This window comes from Bidens hawaiensis, unplaced genomic scaffold (genome assembly GCF_021521415.1).
Source record: "Bidens hawaiensis isolate Kalapana, Puna unplaced genomic scaffold, B.hawaiensis_p1.1 tig00003356_1, whole genome shotgun sequence".
Lineage (NCBI taxonomy): Eukaryota > Viridiplantae > Streptophyta > Magnoliopsida > Asterales > Asteraceae > Bidens > Bidens hawaiensis.
Window position 1 is genome coordinate 2,484,445 of NW_027491185.1, and position 14,038 is coordinate 2,498,482.

Here is a 14,038-nt window from a genome sequence, read left to right on the forward strand (position 1 = left end):
GCAGAAATCAAGTCCCCAATGATAAGAGATGGCAACTATTGTGAAAAGGCAGATAAGCTTCGAAAGAACATGGAAACGGAGGACAGCTTAATGGAAGACAAAAGAGGCGAGATGGTTAACTCTTATAACCAGAAAACTCATCATCAGATTTTGAAAATTAAATCTGATGAACCTAATGCCATGAGTTTGGACCTTGAATCTGAGTCCAAAGTTGGCCATATAGAGCCCAACAGAAACCTAGTAGCAACACTTGCCTTCAAACCTAACTTATCGGTTGTTACTCCATCATCACAATCCACTCCTAAAATCCTTCCACACGTATTTGATTCCGTGAAGCACGGGCGATTTCTAGCATGCAAACTGTTGGGCTCAGGGGAAGAGGAAAAGAATACCGACTCTGAACAACCAATTGCAATTACAATTACAATTACAGGGGACACCTATGATAAGAAGGAAATCGTTGAAATCAAGTGGTCATCAAGGTCGGGTGTAGATGCAAAAGACAAGGAAATCGCATGGTCTTCACAATATGCTCTAGCTTATGGATGGATAAATGAAGAGGGTCAACCTATAATTGAATGGTTGATCGCTTGGCACAACAATTCCTTTCTTTTCGACTTGAGGACAAGTCGTGTCTCCGGGTCGGAAGTATTGATAAGACTCCACCTTATCAGCAGGTCAACCTATCTGGGTCCAAAAGGTCTTGGGTCAGTTTAGGTCAACCAGGAGCAAAGGTTTAGGACTGAATTAGTGGGGGGTTGATTGTTGACCATTGACGGTCAAAGGCTGAATGTTATGAGATATTAATTACCTATATTATGTTATAAGTATTTCATTTATGTTTTAGTTTTCAATGTCTTGTTTTATTATGATTATCAAGTTCTTCTTGTAATTGGAGACTTACCATCTCGAATTGGTTAAATGGGAGACTAGCCCCTCTCGAATCGGGCTAACTATCTTTTTATCTCAATAAAATATATATTTTAGTTTTTGGGTTCTATCAATCAAATTTCAAAGAGATAAGATCACAGTGAAGTCAAGTTTTCAATCAAATGAAGAAAGAAAAAATTCAACTGTATATACACCTCCAGTGTAATTAGCTATTAAAAGGAATCAAGCGATGTTACGGCAAAAAGATCAATGTAAATAACGAATAATATAGCTCTGAGTAAAAAGAATCAAAATAATCTGTCATGAATGCAGAGATAGACATTAAACACAAAGCTACCACAAATGACTATATTTAATCAAACAGAACCCTGTTTATGCATGTTCTCATTGAGGAAATTTCCTATAATTAATGAGTAATGTAACATGAAGAAGATATTTAGAGATCACAACTAGCGTAGCATGTAAACAGTGACTTCCAATGCAAAAAAAGAAAAAAAAACAACAGCTGAGTTTCATTAACAGAATGCAGCATGAGCTGAAGAGAACTTTGGCAGCAGCATTATAATTGGCAAAGCAGAAAGGAAAACTAGCATCTCAATCCTGAGACGTTTACGGATGCCAAATTCAGGAATTATACATACCCAATCAAGATTCAATCTTTTTGTGTGCAAAGTAATGATTTGGGTATGCATAAATTCTTTGATATATGATCAAAAAACCAATCAAGATTCATTCTTTTTTTATGCATGCTTATGCCACCAATTTTTAGTTTTCAGTTTAAGATTAATTAACTTTTTAGCCTTTTCTAAAACAAATTTTCTAAAACAAAAACAAGATAAGATAGATAAAACAACAAAGATAAGATAGACAAAACAACAAAGATAAGATAGAATTTATTGTGCTAAAAATAAAATAACAGACTGTAATAAAGTTAAGTAAGCTAAGAATCCATGAATAAAATTCCAAAGCATGGGAACATCACTATCTTCTTGAGTTCTTGTCCACAGTACGGTTTCATGTCTGGTGTCAGATATAAGAACATATGAAATTGTTCTATGAAAAGGTTCTATTAGTTTAGACTCCCTGCATCGATTTAAGGTAGGCTCCACCCCTAATTGAAATGCGTACATTGTAACCATATACATAGCATTAACTAAAAAACATAGTATGTGAAATTATACAAAAAGCAGACCAAAAATATTCAAGTTTTGCAGTTGACATGTTTTCTTATACAAAATGAACCAATGGCAAAGATCACACATTCATCAATAAATGACACAAGAATATGCGCATCTGTATTTTTTTAATTAAATTTATAAAATATCCGCCTTATATTTTTTTTATATATGCATGCAGCCGCAAGAGCAACCGATCCTAGCTAGGCCACCGAGGCAGGTTGCCAAAATTAGATTGACAGCCACTTTCTTTGGCCCCAAGTTGTCGCTGAAAGATGGAATAATCTCCTTGCCCTTCTCATTAAACAATTTGACTATAAATAACATCATTCGCACCATTAGTCGCCAATTTTATCTTTACTCTACAAGTAGGAACCTATGTATTAGTTTTCAACCCCTCATAACAAAAGTGTCTTGCTCATAGTCACATGGATCGCTCAACTGCCCACGATTTTTGTTCCGGATCGGGCGTACCAAAACGCGGTACGAACATGATCCGGGAACGCCTTGGATCGCGATTCCGGTAATGCAAATGGCGTTCCAGAAAATTAGGTCAACTGGATGATATGATTAAATTGCTCAATTGGAATGAGTTCTTACCTCGATTAGACCCCAAATCAGACAAAAAAACAAACCAATTTCGTGCTAGGGTTTACTTAAAGTTGTGTCGCTTGATGAATGAAGAAGAAGGGTAACTGTATAATGAACGTTCTGGTGGGGTCAGGGTTTAATTAAGTTTGGGCTTATTAACATTAACCCCCTTCATCTTCACAAGTTTATATTTGGTTTCCAAACTTGTAAATTAATACATAACAAGTATAAAATTAACATTATATATATATATATATATATAATTTTTGAAAATTTACTTGTATCGTACCACTACCACATTATATGGTTCATCGTACCGGACCGATCCAAAATGAGCCTATCCCCATCATACCGAATTTTAGAGACCTAGCGAATTGCGATCCCGTACCGGAGCGTACTCTTGCTAGTGTAGTCGTAGATGTAAGTTCGAACCACGTAAATCTAGTGCCGCAAAGACATGCTACCACTGCCACTAGTTACCGGCACCGTAATCCGGACTGTAGAAGTCCATTGCTATTATGTGTTTTGTTCTATTCTCGTTCTAACAGCAGCCTAATATCCACCCAACAAGATATTAGAACTATAAACATTATTAGAATATATTTTCATACTTAGCATTTGTAAATAAACATTAGTACTTAGTTTATTGTTATTATTATTATTGTAACATAGGTGGTTGTCAGTTTAACTTGTCACAACCAATAACGGTTATCTTGACAGTTATTACAGTTATTTATAACTGTCATAACGGTTTGCTTAGTTGACAGTTAAACCGCCAAAACCTTGTGTATATAAGGGTGAGGGCCGACACCTTTGTTCAACCACCCAAGATTGATCTTAAGTTTATAATACAAGAATCTTAGTTTATCAATTGTTGTTATCATAAATCGTTCAATCTGTGTTCTTTGATTTCCAATAATTTGGTATCAGAGCCACGGTTATCTTCTATCAAATCACCCTACACACATTTAATTCAACTCTCGCAATTCGTTTATCATCATGATGCCTTGCCAACATTGCATCATCGAGCAACGAAAAATCAAACAGAGAAGGGGCAGGAGGAAGCAACAACGTTGTTATTATTGCAAAGAACTTGGGCACTTCATCGCTTATTGTCCGGTTAAAGAAGATCATGAGGCCCGGGAATTAATAAATCAATCCTTAGATGTGGGAACCAGAAATCATATGAACACAGAAAATCATCACGAAGATCTATTGGTTGCAGGTTCACACACAGGTTTATGGGCAAATATGTGGTACATAAGCCACACTGTCAAACATCATATATCGGGTAATTTATCAATGTTTAGTTGTATCAAAAGTTCTTTTGGAATAGAAACATACATCGAAAGTACATGGAAAATATTTATTAGGGGATTAGGAACTGCAAGTGTTGAAACCGAACAAGAAACTTTATTTATCCCTACTGTGATATATGTTCCTAATGTTGATCAAAATATCTTAAGTTATGATCAATTAATCCTTCAAGGGTATGTAGTAAAAGTTGACGGGTTTATTGGTCGTATATATCAAGTCTTCAAAGCCCCAAAAATTATTAATAATCCGGATGATATAGAGGGTAACAAAGGAAAATGGCTTGTCTTGAATATAGAAAAGAAAGATAAAAATCAGGATTATGTTAATAGATGCAATAAGGATTATGAAAATTTCTTGAAATTAAAGAAGGGAAAGTTTGTGAAGAAAGATAATGGGAGTTTATTAGAAAACTATATGAAGAACATAAGTCTTGATTGTGAAAGATTTAATTGGAATGAAGCAATCATACATGCCTTAGAATTTAGAACATTTGAAGATTGTGTTGCCCTCATAAATCTAATCGATGATTCGGAGTTTGTCGTTCAATATAAGGAACTTTTAAGAAGCAAGTTCGAAATGATGATACATTGGTTTCTTAATGATCATCTTTCATTAAATCGGCTAGTGCCACCATACAACAACCAAAATAAAAAGGTGGGAGTTATTTGATCTATACATTGTTATAAAAAGAGAAGGAGGACATGAGAGAGTGGATGAAAAAGGGTTGTGGACATTGGTTGCAAAAGATATTGGTTTTGAGTGGTATGAAGGACATGTTATGAAACTAATCTATGCAAGATATTTGGATGTATTTGAGTTTGAACACAGGTTATATACAAAAAAAAGAAGAAACAGGAAGGAGTCGTAAAGAAATTGAAGATATAACAAAGCCACAAGCCGGAAATGAAAATCTAGAAAGCAAAGATGATGATGCACCAAATGAACCAGATGCAAATGATGAAATGGATAGGAGACTAAAGGAATCACATGAATATGCCCTATTCATGGGAAACGACTGGATCGGTGCAAAGAAGATGTTCAAGAAACGAAATGAAGAAAACAAGAAACGAAAAATGAGGCGGCCAGAAACAGTAGTTGTGGCGGCGGATCCGAGGTGGTGGGTGGTTGATTTTGATGGTGACCGGAATACTACGATTTCGGTATGGAGATCTCTTTTCACGGTTCCGACTAGGTGATTAGGTGACGTCATGATTTCACAGCGGTGGCGTAACATCTGGATGGTGTTGAGAGATTTTACCGGGTGTTTGGATAGTGAGCTAGCCGGAGAATGTTTTTATGGTGGCCGGAAATGGTGGTTCAGATAATCTGTGACGGTGGTGCACGTTTGTTCGATGAAGATCCGACTCTTTTTCAGTTTGTTGGTGATTATAAACCACAGTGGAAGGAGGAGGAGGTTACGGGGGCTGAGAACCGGAATTTTTTTGTGAATGATATTACGGCGGCCGGTCACTGGTGACTGGATTTTCCGGTGAGATGTGATGATGATGTTGGCGGTTGGAATCTAGGGTTTGCTTCTTTCAAATGAGATACAAACCAGGCTATCATGACATCCAGGCCCAGCGAGCTAATAATTTTAATTTGGGTTGTTTTGGGGCTTGTGCCATTTTGGGCCGAATGAGTTCTCTTTATTGGACCTGGTCTATATAATATGCTGGGTTGTGATGTGATTCTCTTCTAAAGCCGAATATTTAAGAACTTGGGCCAGTTATGTGAAATGTTTTTCTAGAGTTATTATTCGGAATGACCAAACCGAAGAAAGTCATACTTGTTCGGGTTTTGTCATTATTTAACTATGTCCGAAGCATGTTTGACAAGTTGGAAAATGTGACCTTCGAACAAATTAATAAGCTGTCATTCGACCATTGAAACCAGTATATTGAGAACATCATCATCATCATCATACTCAGTATATCCCACCAATAGCAAAGCTATGGTAGGGTCTGAGAAGAGTAAGATGTAGACAGGCTTACCTCTACTCTTTAGGAATAGAGAAGCTACTTCTAGTAAGAACTCCGGCTCGATATTCGAGCCATCTCAACCTATATGCTTAAGATCCAAGAGAATGGATAAATAAGCGAGAACTCCTACATGGATGAAATTAGACAGGTCATACCTTGAGGGGGTGAATTGAAACGAAGAGGCTTTGGTTTATCGGGTGATTTGTGAAGATGTGAGATACGATTTGACAAAGTTTTGATATCACAAGTCAAGGGGGTGATTGTAAGGCCAATAATTTATGACTTGCGATATCAAAACGCGAAACTCGTAATATATTTATGGTCAAGTTAATAATTAAAGTGGGCAAAATATCGGATATGAGACGAGAGCTTTGGTGCACACATTTAGTTTTAGCGAGGAGGAGATCTTCTCGTAGAACAAGTGGGAAACACCAAGTCGTTGATAATCTATTAATCCATTGCAAGGAACCGGCCCATTTAGTGTTTTATTTATTAGTGTTTAAAAAACAAATGTTTAGTTTATTTTGTTGGGCTTTAAGACCTTAGTATTTAAGTCCATTTGTATGTAATTATATTTGGATATGGTTTTATTAATTAGGGAAAGCAGAGGAAGAAAGGAACGGAGCTTGCAACGGTTTTTCCCATCCTATATAAACCAATTATCCAAATACTCTCTGTAAATGAAATTGCAATTCAGTTAATAATATATCTTGTTGTTGTATTTCTCTTCCACTTAATCTCTTATTCTCAACACTACGTTAAAGTATTTTGTTGTTGTTTAAAAAAAAAGATGAAGCCACAATCTAAATTCAAACGGAAGAAGTTGATCCATGGGATGTCATATTCTAACAGTGGCATCAGAGCAAAGGTCAGAGGCGATTCACTTTACAATTGTAACGCCACTGGAAAGATTCGAAATCCTGCCTTAAGCCTTGAACATCGATGTTCTGGAGGTGATTCAAAACTTGGTTTTGGAAAGAAGATAATCACGAGGGGCTTGGCAGAAATGCAAATCGAATCATGTCCAAGAGAAGGCATATGGAGAAAACAAGCCTAAAATTCTGGAACCGTGAAATCCTTGGCAACTCGGAAATCAATTTTGAAAGCAAAAGGTATTGATAAGGTTATGTACAAGGGTAATTCAAGTTCTAAACAGAATATGAAACGGGTTAAATGTTATCGGTGCCGTACTCGGCGGTCATGTGGCAGCCAATTGTACGAGTAAGTCTCCTCAATTATTTTCGTTTGAAAACAATTATCCCAAAGATTACTTGGTTAAGGGAACCAAATATGGAAATTGGAACAAAACATGGGTTGTTGATCCTTTGTTTAAAAAGCATATGACCAGAGACGAGTCAATATTTAAAAATTTGAAAAGTTGTTTTTCAATTGAAACAAAGGGACAAGATCATGGAATTCTATATTCCCGTGGGATTTGTGAAATATAAATTTCTATGAATGAAAACCCGAAATTGATTCCAAGTGTTAGGTTTGTACCAACTTTTAAAAGGAATGTTTTTGAGTTTGTCTCAATTAAATTATCAAGGATTTGAAGTAACATTTGAAGGGGACAAATGTTACATAAGTGGTATATTCGACACATTGGGGGAACCTAGTAATAATGTTAATTCTGAAAATAATTATGTTACTAATTATTTTGATGCCTTAGATGATCAAACTATACTTGAAATAGAAAACGGAAAATTGGAAACCGATATTGAAGGATGGTTTGATCATGATGCTAAGGATAATATGGTCACTTTGGTTGATGATTCAAATGTGGATCAAGGAAAACCAAATAAACAATCCAATGAAGATTGGGTTAACTTTCTAGATTCTCTCCATATACCAAATTATGTGATGCTTTGTAAAGAATCATTACGTGAAGAATTCGGTAAGTTTGTAAAGCGGTTCTATGGGGATCATTCCAATCAAACCAATAAGGAATATCCACCTAAACTTTCCAATGGGCAAAATATTGATTTATTCGACCTATACTTATATGTCGAAGAGGCCGGTGGATATAAGAAGGCAACTAAAGATGGAAAATGGTTGGATATAGTGTCAACATTGGTTTTACAACAAAGTTATGCTGCAAATCTAATGATGATTTATACGGGTTACATGGAATTGATGGCTTGAAGATACGGTTTGGAAAAGAATAAAGAAGGAGAAACAAGTATAAATGTCAAAAAGGGAAAAGATGTTATGATGCTACAAGGCACATATGGTGAAAATGATAAAGATGTCAATTCAGATGCCAAGAGTCAAAGACAATTCAGTCAAAGAAACACTCATATTTGAAGATGACAAAGATGATGAACTAAAGCCGGATGCATTAAAGGATCTTGAAGATATTGATGACTTCTTCCTTGTTGAAGAAGAATCTGCTGCAGATTATTGAAGGATTGGGTATTATCTTGAATGGATTAAGGGGGTGAATGATAATCTATTATCTAGTGTTTTATTTATTAGTGTTTAAAAAATCAAATGTTTAGTTTATTTTGTATTTAAGTCCATTTGTAGTAATTATATTTGGATATGGATTTATTAATTAGGGTAAACAGAGGAAGAAAGGAACGGCGCTTGCAACGGTTTTTCCCAACTGTCAATTATCCAAATACTCTCTGTAAATGAACTTGCAATTCAGTTAATAATATATCTTGTTGTTGTATTTCTCTTCCACTTAATCTATTATTCTCAACACTACGTTAAAGTATCTTGTTGTTGTTTAAACAAAAGATGAAGTCAAACAGAAGAAGTTGATCCATGGGATGTCATATTCTAACAGTCGTTAGTTTCATATAAAATTATATTATATCATCTGCCCTAATTTCTTGTGATTTTTATATTTTTTCCTATATGGCTTCTATTTTAATTTGAAATGATTGTATGACGATTCTTACAAACCCTAGATTTTCAATAAGGATCTTTTTAACTGTATTGTTGTATGCAGGTTTCAGAAGCTAAATAGATGTGAGGAAATCAATTGAAGGTAAGTGTGTTTTCATTTTAGACTCAGAATTGCTCTCTTTTTATAAAATATGATCTTACTTCATATTTCAGATTCAATTGTAAAATAATTACTCATATCATCTCATCCGCATTTCAATGTTTTCTGTCTTTAATTTTTAGGCTGGTTGAGTCTGTTTGATCTATCTTAACCGCGTTGGTTGAGTAGCCGCTTGCTGGTATTGGACATGTAACTGGCAGGCGCCGGGTGCATAACCAGCCGTTGCTAGACACGTTACCATTGTCGAATGCGTAACTGATGTTAGACGTGAAACCGGTGTCGGGCGCTTAACCAGTTACCCGTATCGGACGCGTAATCAACAGGGCACACTTGATGCTTAAACCTGTGTCGGACGTGTAACCAATGTCTTAAGCGTTAACTGGCGTCAGACACGTTACCAGCGCCAGACACGAAAGTCGAAACCAGCACCGAACGCGTAAAAGGTTACTGGTGATGTGTAATCAGCACCGAGCACGTAAAGGATGCCATAAGTGTTAACACACGCCGAACTCGTTCCTGGCGTTGGGCGCTGATTTTTATCGGTAGCCAACGTATCCAAACTGTTTTGCATTGCAGGTGATTCCATTTACTTTGGGTATAATCATTAACATGTTGGAAGGATTTATGAAATCCGAAGGAATTCGCTGGATTAAATTTGAATTCCACTTATTTGCGACCAAACACATTGAAAATGAAACTGAAATCCAATTTCAACGAACTTTACGAAGCAAACATCAAGAGAACGAATTCAAATTTCACTTTCATCGAATTCCAATGAACCAGACGCGCCCTTAGCCTTTTAAGTTAGGAAATCACTTACCTAGCTTTTCTTCACTTGAAGATGATTTATTCATCTTAGCTCTTTGATTTCCATATTTACTTTTATTAAAAACCTTCAATCATCCTTCTTGATAACTTCTTCCCTTCATTTTTCTCTAGGACATGCCCTTTGTTGATGTCTGAAAAATGGCAAGTGATTTGCTAGTTACTAGTTTCATCCCATTTTTTATGCTTAAACACCTATAGCCCCTCATACATCATCGAAATGAATCTTACATTTAAAGTTTAATAAATCGATATGACAGATTACTAACCCTTACCGCAGACATTTTCCGGAAACAACCTAAGTTCTAGTAAGTTTTTTCTTTATCGACTGGTTTGATTTGGATTTAAAATCATCATAAGGATTGTATGACAATTCTAACAAGCCCTATGTTTCCAGTTAGGTTAACTAGGATCCTTTTAACTGTATTCCCCTATGTGGTTTCAGAAGCTAAAGTCGATATCTCTGTTGATGTGAGGAAATCAGTTGAGGTAAGTTTGTTTTCATTTTAGACTCGGAATTGCTAATCTTATTCTAGAACTATGATCTTACTGCAGATTTCACATTCAGTTGTAAATTACTCATATCATTTCTTCTGCGTTCTAATGTTTTGTGTTTCTAAGATTGTTGTTAATTTTGCAGTGATACCTACTTGAATCATATATGGATAACCACAGATGTAACCTAACTGAAACAACTGAAAAATCATTTTTTATTATTATTGTTAATTAATTTTTGTGACTTTACACTTCCAAATTCCAATTAGCTGTGATGTGGTCAAATTGCACATTTATATAGAAACAAGTAGTTCAGAACATTAGAAACCTCAGACCATCATATATCTTTTTAATGCTTCATATGCGACCAACTGACCATTCATCCTAAACTGAAACATTCATCATATATTCAACCCTCTGCTATAATTTTTGCAAGTTTGATTTCTATTAGCTTGATCAATCTGGCAGCAGATATTAACTTGATTCATATTAAGCATACATAAATAATTTCAGAATTTACTTATTTACATAAGCCTTTGGCCGTTGGTTCATTCTGACTTCTGTAAATCTTAGCATATCAAGCCCGAAGGGCTTGTTTAAAGCCCATACAAGGCTTTGGTTAGCTTGTAGACCTTACCATCTTCTCCTTTAACTTCATATCCCGGTGCCTGTTCAACATGAATCACTTCCTGTAACGTTCCATTCAAAAATGCTGACCTCACATCTAGTTGATGCACTATCCAACCGGTGTGTGCTGCAATGCCAAAAACAATCAGATTGTTTCAAATCTTTCTTCTGGGGGCAAATGTGTCTTGTGTTTTGTGTTTCTGTACTGTCTTGTTAATTGATTCCGGGCCTTAGAGAATACAGGTGTTGTTGGGACACATCAAACATGAACATGTTATTAGCACCAATCCAAATTTTCATAAGTGCAACACATGTTTCATTATTCTTAATCACACAAGCATCATTATCAAATTGCAAGGCATACCCCTTCCTCTTAAGTTGCCGCACACTCGTTGTGGGGGCATATAAACATCAGATAAGAATTTACGATCCACATGACTTCCTTCAATCTTCGCAACACCTTTACCTTCCTACAATTGGGATCTGATACCAATTGTAGGTCCTATGACGGATCAAACAACACAACACAACGACTAGTCTACTTGGATCAATCTCAACACTAGCTAGCGGAAATCACTAGTGAGGAACCTAGATCTTGTTTGGTTTGTTATTGCCATGAGGGAAACAGATAGAAAGGAGAAGAGAGAGTTTAAGATAAGGATAAGGTTATGTTTAATTGCAAAAGGTTGTGTTTGCATGAGAGACACACACTATTTATAGTGTGTATTCTCATGCATCATTCTAGCATTATTACGGCCCATTGGGCTTTTGTTTACAAGGCCTCGGACCCAAACATACGAAGAAAGACAATCCGACTAGCTAACTTACATAAACGTTAATGAACAAGTAAATACAAAAGACTAATAACAAAATGGGCCTTACATAATCGACTGTTAATACTGTCTTCATGAGATTGCAATGTTCCCATCAGCTTCACACAGGAGAAAGATGGGACAGATCATTAGCAACCTCAATCAAGACGCATTAACAATTATCTCTTGAAAAGAAGCAAGACTCAACTATCTTTGTGACTTGGTAATCTTCAGCTATTTAACCATTGTATTTTGAATCAATTTTATTTTTAACAATCTCAAAGCATAATATAGTCATTTTTATTCACAAGTTGAAGTTTTTTGATATGGTATTCCGTAATTGTAGCATATATAATACCAAAAAAATCTTCCAGGTATGGATGGTGGTTGCCCTTCTACTTTGCCAAATCATTTCAGGATATTTATATTGTCATTGTCAAAAAAAAAATTTGAAGCATGCTCTGCATCTTGTTAATGAGATTTAGGTAATTCTTTCTCTTTGGAGGTGACTGTTTACATTCTATGGAATTTATATAAAAGACTAATCTCACTTTAAATATCCTCTTCTTGAGTTCTTGTTACATTATTCATTAGTTTTAGCATATTTCCTCAATAAGAACATGCATAAATAGTGTCCTGTTTAATTAATATAGTCATTTGTGGTAGCTTTGTGTCTTGCAGTGCTGCATTCATGACAGATTATTTTGTTTCTTTTTATTCAGAATAATATTCTTTGTTTAACTACATTGATATTTTGATGTAACATAGCTTGGATCCTTTCAATAGCTAATTGCATTGGTTCTCACCTCTCCAAGATTCTCTTTGAAGATTGATATACTGTCCATTACTTCATTATCATTCATAGGAGTTATGTGTACAGTCATATTGGCATATTAAGTTAAGCAAAGGCTAACCATCCTCATATATATGATGATCTATTAACTGCTTAGTGCGTGTATTGAGTATATGCACATTTCCGACGGTATCCTAATTTGTCCAAGTTCAATGAACCTAGGCTACAAGTGCAGTAAACAAAATTGCTAATCCTTAATATGCAGCCCCAAAATCAAAACTCTAGGGCTTATACCGAATTAAAGCTTCAGATCACTTCCTTTCGATTTTTTTATCCAACACAAACTCCAACCCATTCTACATTGTGTACCTTTCATTTGTGTCTAGCAATCATCAAGAGTTAGCTGCTGTGCTATGGAAATTGTGAATGATGATGATCGAATCAGCCAATTGCCAGACGGTGTTGTTAATCATATTTTCTCATTTTTGGATACTAGATCTATCGTTCAAAGTGGTTGCCTATCAAGTAGGTGGAGAAATATATGGAAATTCCACCCCTATTTGAACTTTGATATCGATCGATCTTCCTATGCAGCAAGCGGTTCCAAATTTTCCAAATATGTTCGCAGTTTTCTATCTAAGCGTGACGACGTTCCCGAACTTTCCACCGTAAAATTTCGATCAAATTCCATCAGTGTTCCGCTTCTCAGAAAGATCATTATGTATGCAATGTCGCATGGTACCCGGAAGCTAATGATTGAATTCTCGGGTGAGAAGCGAACAAGACGTGGTGGAATTGACTCAACTTTGTTTAGTTCTCAACATCTCAAGCATCTCTTTTTGAGAATTGACTTTGGGCTAAAAGTAAGTCCACCTCTGACTTGGGATCTTCCGGCTCTAACCACTTTGGGTATCAATCGTGTTGCATTCAAATTGGATGATGCTAGTGAGTTAAAGTCTATCGATTTGTTTTCCCAATTTCCAAATCTAAAAACTCTTATCTTGGATAATTGTAGTATGTCTGCTAATATTGATACTTTTATCATCAGTTCAAGTGCATTAGAGAGTCTGTCATTAATAAATCTTCCTAATTCATGTGAGTTTGTGGTCTCAACACCAAATCTCTCATCTTTCACCTATATTGGCATGCCTCAGTTCTCATTATCTGTCAGTGATCTTCTTTCATTAAAGACAGTAAACTTTCAGCTAATCTATCGTAGATCTCTTAAGAAGCAACCAAAGGTTATTAAGATGATTATCAAAACTTTCAGGCAATTGTATAAGGCAGACTCTCTTACTTTAAACTCAGGCACCTTGAGGGTTCTTTCCGAGTTCCCAGAATTACAAAGTTGCCCTTTCACGAGTCTGCAAAATTTGACTATTGTTGCACGCTGGCTACGTATTTCCCCAGCTGAGTTTGCTGTTGTCATCAATTATTTCTGTCACAGCTCTCCAGGTTTAAAGTTTCGTGTTGAAACTCAACTAACACCGTCATGGATGAAGGAATCATTTGTGTTCTAG

General features: G+C 35.8%; 1 protein-coding gene across 1 annotated transcript; it reads left to right on the forward strand.

The window, feature by feature from the left end:
- Positions 1–12,931: 12,931 nt before the first annotated feature.
- Positions 12,932–14,038, forward strand: LOC143623179 (putative F-box/FBD/LRR-repeat protein At4g13965). The gene has a single exon (XM_077094144.1). The coding sequence runs from the start codon at positions 12,932–12,934 to the stop codon at positions 14,036–14,038; it is 1,107 nt and encodes a 368-aa protein (XP_076950259.1).